The 9,389-nt window shown below is 31.7% G+C and overlaps 1 protein-coding gene across 1 annotated transcript; it reads right to left on the reverse strand.

The window, feature by feature from the left end:
• Positions 1-47: 47 nt before the first annotated feature.
• LOC111706422 (actin, alpha skeletal muscle) lies at positions 48-9,324 on the reverse strand. Its single transcript, XM_023479299.1, has 8 exons — positions 9,244-9,324; positions 8,036-8,170; positions 6,667-6,702; positions 4,940-5,044; positions 4,169-4,294; positions 3,027-3,145; positions 2,673-2,715; positions 48-2,493 (listed from the first exon to the last, which is right to left on the reverse strand). The coding sequence occupies exons 2-8, from the start codon at positions 8,153-8,155 to the stop codon at positions 2,383-2,385; spliced, it is 660 nt and encodes a 219-aa protein (XP_023335067.1). The 5' UTR covers positions 8,156-8,170; positions 9,244-9,324; the 3' UTR covers positions 48-2,382.
• Positions 9,325-9,389: the final 65 nt, after the last annotated feature.

The raw sequence follows: 9,389 nt of genomic DNA on the forward strand, positions 1-9,389 counted from the left end.
AATCTCAGTAAAGTACAAAATGTTCATAATTCAACTAATGAAAATAATAAATTCATAAATTTATTTGATAAATATATTTAAATGAGTCTACATATAACATAGAAAGCAAACATTAAAAATGGCGTTTTAATCATGGTTTAGCTCTTCACGCCTCGCACTGTGGACAAAACCAGTTTTATGGCAAATAAAATATGGTAAAATATTTGTGTAAGATTGGTTAATTTGTATTATAATCATACTAACTCGGTTTACTGGAGCAATATAATTTTTTGTGTGTGTATAATTTGACATGATAGCACGGACTCACAGGGAATACAATCAATAAGATTGTAAGTTTAATGGCGGTTTTTCGTAGACTGTTTATAGCTATTATGGGACATCTTCATTCGAACACAGTGATTAGAAGCGAACCCAATGAATACAGGGAGTCCTACTAAAAATGAGTGCAGTTTCGAATGTTTTTATATTTTGTAGAAGTGTGCCAAACCGCAGACAAACCAAAATAATACAAAGCTCTATTATAAAAAGTTGGGTGCGGCTTTTATCGCAATTTAATTGTTCTAGGTCGTTTTGTCATTTCAATAAAACTAATTCATAGTACTTTATATAATTTACAGATTTAATGAACGATAAAATCTGAGATTGGTATAATATTCTGATACAACCTGATATATTAACCAACCATCATGTTTAGTGGGACACCCTGTATACAAGGCATAATATCGTTAAAATCCCCAAAAACAATGAGCCTCCAGCTGAAAACTATCAAGAAAATTAAAAACTCAAATCTTACTCCAAAGAGGACAAAGAATTACAGAGTTTTCATGACTTCCAGATCTCAGTAATTTTAAATAATCTGAATAAAATGCAAATTTATCCATTAATTAAAGTAATCATGTAACGCGAGCAGAATAATCCAATAGCTTTGAAGAAAGAAAGACATTTGTCAGCAACAAGTAGAAAAGGCACATTTTAACATTGGAAATTATTGCAAAGCAGTTTATAACATAGCGGACACAAATATATAATGTTGTTAGTAGCAACATAGCAGACACAAATATATCATGTTGCTAGCTGTTTATAAAATAGCAGACACAAATATATCATCTTGCTAGCAGTTTATAACATAGCAGACACAAATATATCATGTTGCTAGCTGTTCATATCATAGCAGACACAAATATATCATGTTGCTAACTGTTTATATCATAGCAAACACAAATATATCATGTTGCTAGCTGTTTATATCATAGCAGACACAAATATATCATGTTGCTAACTGTTTATATCATAGCAGACACAAATATATCATGTTGCCAACTGTTTATATCATAGCAGACACAAATATATCATGTTGATAACTGTTTATATCATAGCAAACACAAATATATCATGTTGCTAGCTGTTTATATCATAGCAAACACAAATATAACATGTTGCTAACTGTTTATATCATAGCAGACACAAATATATCATGTTGCTAGCTGTTTATATCATAGCAAACACAAATATATCATGTTGCTAACTGTTTATATCATAGCAGACACAAATTTATCATGTTGCTAGCTATTTATATCATAGCAAACACAAATATATCATGTTGCTAGCACATCAACATATTGGACCAATAACCCCGTAGCGGGTCAAATTTCAACCTTTTAATAAATTTTCTAGAAATGCTAGTAATCGCTGTTATTTTTAGACTACGATAGTTTCATTTTTGATAAAGTGATAACCAATATCAAATGAAGAGATAAATAAGTTTTAAAATTTAAATTTGTTAAAAGAAGTTAAAAGACAATAATTCAATTTGTAATCAAATTCCACTGTTGAAACCAGTGCAGATTAAACCAAGAAATTAATTATTTATATTCTTATTCAAAATAATCTTTCAGCAAAGAGTTTAATTTAAAATTTGACAAGACAGCCAAAATTTTTCAACTAGTTTTTAAATTTAATTTTTTTTCTATATTTGAGAAATGAGCTGAAAATCAACAAAGCACTGATATAAGACTAAATGTTACGGTCTGACATGGATAAGTTAAAAATAAATTCCTTTTTCCGCCCAAAAACTATTTTTTTCTGAATTCAGTCTATAACCTTCATCTCGGTCAGAAACCAGAAAATTTATAAATATAATTAAAAAACTTAATTTCAATCTGAAGTAATCAAAAATTTCTCTTCTTCATTCTTGCGAAATTTTCTTTTCAAGAAACAAAGGACTGTTTCGCAGGCGGTTTATATGCTGGGGAAGTTCCAGTTCTTGGTTCAGGTAAAAATCAAGAATAGGACCGTTCCAGTTCTTGGTTTAGGTTAAAACACGATTAGGACCGTTCCAGTTCTTGGTTGAAGCTGGAAACACCTGAAGAATCGTTCCTGTTCTTAGTTAATGCTTGGAACAGGAGTCGGAACATTCCCGTTTTTCGTATCAAATAATCCAGCTGGAGACTCCTGCTGCTGGAAAACTGATTCTCCGTTCTCACTGTAATCTCCCTAGATAATAATAATAATAATAATAATAATAATAATAATAATAATAATAATAATAACAAAAATAACAAAAATTCTCATCCCAAATTTATAAAAATTGCTAGGATTAAATGTCTTCCTTGAATAAAAATACTAAAAGAAACAAAAAGAAAAAAATTAAAAATTAACTTTGGAAAACGTACCTTGGTAACCCAAAATCTCTGGAAGGAACTGAGGTTACTCAACCTGCAATAAAGCAAAGTATTAGAATGTGTAAACTTATCAGATCTATAATCAATATTTATTATTAGTAACTACACCATCACGCCCAACCCTTGGCTTTTTTATTTAGACTAAACTAAGAATATGCGTTTATTTGGTAGGGGTAGATTCCATCAGGATTAGTTTCCCTGGCGCCACACTTCCTAGAAGCTTACCTGGCGCTACCTACCCATCCTAGAAGTTTAACTGGCGCAACCTACCCGTCCTATAAGTTTACCTGGTGCCTCCTATCCTATAAGTTTACCTGGCGCCTCCCAACTATCCTAGATGTTTACCTGGCGCCTCCAACCCATCCTAGAAGCTCTCTGTTTGGTAAAGCTCTGACCCGGACACTAGTTTTGTCTGGTAGAAGTTTGGTGAGCTCCTGATAGATCCTCTTCTCAAACCCAGGGAACTAAATACAATATTGTAGCCACAGAACAGAGAATATGAATAGAAGGGAATTTAAATAATCCCTCGGTATGAATTTTGTCCGTCCCTTTCAGCCTGAAAGGGAGTTCAAAGTGTACAAATCATGAAAATGTTCACAAGTCATATGCAGTAGAGTACATTAATACAGTATGTTCCCTAGACTATCCATCTCAATTTCTAATTTTTTTTATAGTTTTAAGTAAACTTTATAAAATAAATTAGGTGAATAAGAACATCATTTGATTTATATTTTAACGGTAAAACATCGTTTTTAAAGTGCAAATCATTCAGTCTATGTGAAGTGGTCAATAAAATAACAAAATTTGGTTTTCTTTTAATTTCAATTTAAGATTCTAATTTTTAAACATTTAGAAAATGACAATTTTTTAATTGTAGATCCTGATTCCCAAAAACTTTTCCTATTTCAAAAATTTGTCTTATTTCAAACATTCCGCATAGTGAAAAAAATGTTTCGAAATTATTCGGTAATTTGTTGTAAATCAAACAACAGTTTTAAAACCTAACATTTCATAGGTAAGAATCAATGCCATTATAATATACAGCCCTTGAACTAGAACTAGGCTAAAATATTATTCGGTAATTGGTTGTAAATCAAACAACAGTTTTAAAACCTAATATTTCATAGGTAAGAATCAATGCCATTATAATATACAGCCCTTGAACTAGAACTAGGCTAAAATATTATTCGGTAATTGGTTGTAAATCAAACAACAGTTTTAAAAACCTAATATTTTATAGGTAAGAATCAATGCCATTATGATATATAGCCCTTGAACTAGAACTAGGCTAAAAAGGGGACATATAATCTACATAATAATCTATATAATCTAGTACTATAGTTTAAAATAGGGAATCTGCCGCAGATTGTTTATCATCACATAATCTTAATTTACTATGCTTTCTAATTGTTTTCGCCGACAGGGGTCGTGTTTCATCGTACTCGCCTACTCGGACGACCATATGCAAAAAGTAGATGGATAAATACCTTTGTATTCCCACCGGACAGTGTAATATTGGATAAAAGCTCTGGTCTAAGCTTCTCGTCACATTTCATGAGAGAATAGTATATTAACTCATGTACACCGCAGCTCTTCTTACCAGCTAACTCAGGCTAAAATCAAATCAAATCAAATCAAATCAAATCAAATCAAATCAAATCGAATCGAATTGAATTGAATTGAATTGAATTGAATTGAATTGAATCGAATCGAATCGAATCGAATCGAATCATCAAAACACAAATCAAATCAAATCAAATGACATGGGGTCGGGATGACATTAGACTCCAGTAGTGGATTAGATGATGAAGTAAATTCCATATCCTTGTTTTTTCGGTCCGAACTTTTTTTTAATGTAACCGTTAAATTAACTCTTGATTTGGTCATTTGTGAAGTTCCTATTCACACGACCAAATTGGAGCTATGCCTCGCTTTAGCATTACAACAACAATAATTATCAACATCTACAACAACAATTCCAATGGTATTTTTAATATACAAAATTAACATTAAAGGACTCCCAAACTATTTTCACAGTGGGAAAATATCAAATAAAATAATTGTTAAAAACAAGTCATATCTGTTATGGTTTAGCTTGTGCTTTAAAATGATTTTTGAAGACCTTGAAAAAGATATTTTCTATTTTTTACTTCTAAAAGGAGGGGGCGGTGCATAATATCCCCTTGAGACTAATTCAATCTTGTTTATTTCAGTTCACAACTCTTTGACCAACTATGAGAAAAACTTGTTTACTGCACCTGAAACATGATTTCTGGTGCTGAAATAGCTTCCTTTCCGATAACAATCATATTCCCGTCTGGTAACCGTATACTCTCCTCTGTATATCCTTCCTCGCTCATACTCTGTAAATATACAGACATGTTGGGATATTCAAATATACAGACATGTTGGCACATTCAAATATACAGACATGGTGGGATATTCAAATATACAGATATGTTGGAACATTCAAATATACAGACATGGTGGGATATTAAAATATACAGACATGTTGGGACATTCAAATATACAGACATGTTGGGATATTCAAATATACAGACATGTTGGGATATTCAAATATACAGACATGTTGGGATATTCAAATATACAGACATGGTGGGATATTCAAATATACAGACATGTTGGGATATTCAAATATACAGACATGTTGGGACATTCAAACATACAGACATGTTGGTACATACAAATATACAGACATGTTGGCACATTCAAATATACAGACATGGTGGGATATTCAAATATACAGACAAGTTGGGACATTCAAATATAAAGACATGTTGGGAAATTCAAATATACAGACATGTTGGTACATACAAATATACAAACATGTTGGGACATTCAAATATACAGACATGTTGGGAAATTCAAATATACAGACATGTTGGTACATACAAATATACAAACATGTTGGTACATACAAATATACAGACATGTTGGTACATACAAATATATAGACATGTTGGGACATTCAAACATACAGACATGTTGGTACATACAAATTTATAGACATGTTGGGATATTCAAATATACAGACATGTTGGGACATTCAAATATACAGACATGGTGGGATATTCAAATATACAGACATGTTGGGATATTCAAATATACAGACATGTTGGGACATTCAAATATACAGAAATGTTGGGATATTCAAATATACAGACATGTTGGCACATTCAAATATACAGACATGTTGGGATATTCAAATATACAGACATGTTGGGACATTCAAATATAAAGACATGTTGGAACATTCAAATATACAGACATGTTGGGACATTCAAATATACAGACATGTTGGGATATTCAAATATACAGACATGTTGGGATATTCATATATACAGAAATGTCGGGACATTCAAATATACAGACATGTTGGAACATTCAAATATACAGACATGTTGGTACGTTCAAATATACAGACATGTTGGGACATTCAAATATACAGACATGTTGGGACATTCGAATATACAGACATGGTGGGATATTCAAATATACAGACATGTTTTTAAGTAATTTAAAGTTAGACAATTCAAGGACAAACAAGTCACAAAAACACAATAGATAGATAATTTATGGATTGACAATTTTATGAAAAACATTTCACAAATTAAACAACTTACACAATTACAACATAAAAAAAAAATTTCTATATTTGCACAAGGTACTAGTTTAGGAAAAAATAACACATATTTTCGCTTATCAGGGAAAAAATAAATGATTTTTTTTTGAGAAAAAATATAAGAAGGCTGATGGGGGGGGGAATCTTGCTAGTTGAGGTTTAGTTATCTGATTTCTTCCAACATCGCTCAAAAATGTGTCAAAATTCATCCCCCCCCCCACCCCCCAACCCTCACCCCGGAGATAATTCTTCAAATCATATAACCACTGTAAATAAATTAATAAATATGAATCCTTGCAAAACACGATTTAAAAAAACATCTTCAAAATTTGCTTATTTTACCTGATCATATGTTGTGCTAATATGACAGTACTGCTCCTAAAAATAAAAAATCGTTTAATTTCTTTTTTTTTAATGTTAATTTAATTAATTAAATACTACAACTATGAATTTAAATGAGTTTTCAAAAATTCTAATTATTTAGTAAATTTCATTTCATTAACATCTTAATTAAATTTTTATATTCTTTTCCTTTCCCGGATATTTCCCCCCTGTTCCACTCTGTAGTCTGGAACCTTGTAAAGAGTTAAGTATTTGTTTAAATCTTATTGGTTTATTTTAGAAGGTGTTTATTTACACTAGCTTGGAGAGACAAGGATTGCTTTAACGTGTTTAAGCATGTGCTCAAAACTGAGAGGCATGAAATTCAACGATCAAACTCCCCCCCCCCTTGCTCTAAAAATTGACCACACTTGATATTCTAAACTTATAAAATTCCATTTTTCTCTCTCAAAGCAATCCTTATACAATGGAAACCATTACAAAAAATATAAAACATTAGAAGGAAAAATATTGTCGTCTGCGTTTTTCGTTGCAGGAATAACCAAAGAACATAGATGTTGAGTAATAAACAACCTTATGTATGCTTTAAATCGATGTTGAGTACTATAGCCTACTTTTGACATGCTTTTAACTTGATGTTGAGTAGCCAGTTCAATTAGATACAGAGTTCAGAAAAAAAAGATCCTCTAATAATAATTCTTTTTTGTGATGTGGTGAACTACAAGGATATCCCAATATTTTTTTTCAAAATTAGCCGAAATATGATTGAATGATGTCTGAACAGGAAGAAAGTAAAGATCGGGAAATATAGGGATCTCAAAATAATTTTATCTGATATCATATTAATATTTAAAAATATTGTAAAACCTAATTAAAGTCCATTTTTAAAGTTAAAAATAGGAAAGACGACACTATGTGGCTTGTTAATTAAACCAATTAAGGCGTCAGGTTTTGCGTATAAATCCCAAATGCTTACTCTTAATTTTACCAAGCTCTAGGCATGCTAGTAACTTAATGTTGAGTACTACAGCCTACTCTCGCCATGCTAGTAACTCGATGAAAATCAAGCTAAATTCTGTTAAATCTGTTTTCACTCAGTTTTTCACCACAATTACTCAATTGACCTTTACAAACTTTTTTTACTTTCTCTCAATCAATCATTTCAATCACTCTTTCCTCACATTCATTCCCCCCCCCCACCTTCTCTCCTCCGATCCCCCCCCCTTCTCTCCTCCGAGGCTCCTTGATACACATGATGCTCCTCCTAAATGGTTCCCCAAGGATCACACCGAAATGGTAAACTTAGTCGATTTCTGTAATTTTTGTTCTTTTTTATAATTTTTTTTTTTTTAAACTTTATTTTATATACCTTCATTTCCCTGATAATTTCCTTTTTTGATGAAACTGTGAACTTTGTTTTCTTCTTTTTTCTCCAGAGAAGAAAATTATCATCTGGGAAAGAATATTTTCCGTTGATCAGCTGGTTCATCAGCTGTTCGGTAACCTAGATAATATATTAGCTGATTAATAAGCTGTTCTGTAACCTAGAGAATATATTAGTTGATTAATCAGCTGTTCTGAAACCTAGTGAATATGTTTGCTGATTCATCAGCTGGTTGGTAACCTGGAGAATATATCAGCAGATTCATCAGCTGTTCCATAACCTAAAGGAATAAATCAGCTGGTTTATCAGCTTTTCAGTAACCTAAAGAATATATTGATCAGCTGATTAATCTGCTGTTCTGTAACCTAAAGGGATATTTCAGCTGTTCTGTAATCTCGAAGAATATATTAGCTGTTCGGAAACCTAGAGGAATAAATCAGCCAATTAATCCGCTGTTCTGTAACCTTAAGAATGTATCAGCTGTTCTGTAACCTAAAGGAATAAATCAGCCAATTAATCCGCTGTTCTGTAACCTTAAGAATGTATCAGCTGTTCTGTAACCTAAAGGAATAAATCAGCCAATTCATCCGCTGTTATGTAACCTAGAGGAATGAATCAGATAAATTAAACTTCAAGACAACTCTTAAGTTTCTACAATTTAAGATTTTTTATGCGCTAATGATGAAAAAATAATCGGCTTTCTAAATATCTGAACCCATCAGCAATGACATTTTTAAAGACCTAACGTTGAATCTTACAACAAAAACAAGCAGAAAAATGGCCAACAATTGCGACATTTTTTCCAGCTAAACTTCATAAAAATGGTAACAATGTGGATCTTTCCCGGAGTATTTGTACAATGTACATATATGATGAGTGCAGGTCAATATAAAATTACTTCTTCACAAGAAATATTTAAGTCATCTTCTGTTGATTTCATTGACATATTCACTATTCAGTATGAATTGATACTAGAAATGAGCCTTTGTCACAAACTCAAATTTTCTCATCCTTAAATCTGTACAAGGTGATGACAAAATACAAAAAATATTGCGTTTCAAAGATATAGGGAGGAGAAAATCCGAATTCGTGGAAGGGCCTCAATTCCTTTCCAGGAGAATTACAGCAATCCTTGTCCGATCATTCATATTTCATAATATTTTATACATTTTTAATTATAAAAACAGCCGTACCTGTTTACCGCCCAGTCTCAGTGTAAGGGTAGCTTCCTAAACAAAATAAACTGATTGGTCATACTCAATAAATTGATCAATGGATCTATCTATTTGATCAATGATCTAAATATTTATATTTTAATCTATAATTATATATAGTTATT

This window comes from Eurytemora carolleeae, unplaced genomic scaffold, assembly GCF_000591075.1.
Source record: "Eurytemora carolleeae unplaced genomic scaffold, Eaff_2.0 scaffold438, whole genome shotgun sequence".
In the NCBI taxonomy this organism is placed as follows: domain Eukaryota; kingdom Metazoa; phylum Arthropoda; class Copepoda; order Calanoida; family Temoridae; genus Eurytemora; species Eurytemora carolleeae.

Coding starts and splice junctions, on each gene's coding strand:
- LOC111706422 (XM_023479299.1), bottom strand. CDS start 8,155: ATGAACCAGCTGATCAACGGAAAATATTCTTTCCCAGATGATAATTTT. Junction 4,295..4,939: donor CACCAGAAATCATGTTTCAG/GTGCAGTAAACA, acceptor ATTTGATTTTAG/CCTGAGTTAGCTGGTAAGAA. Junction 3,146..4,168: donor TGTCCGGTGGGAATACAAAG/GTATTTATCCAT, acceptor TATTGTATTTAG/TTCCCTGGGTTTGAGAAGAG.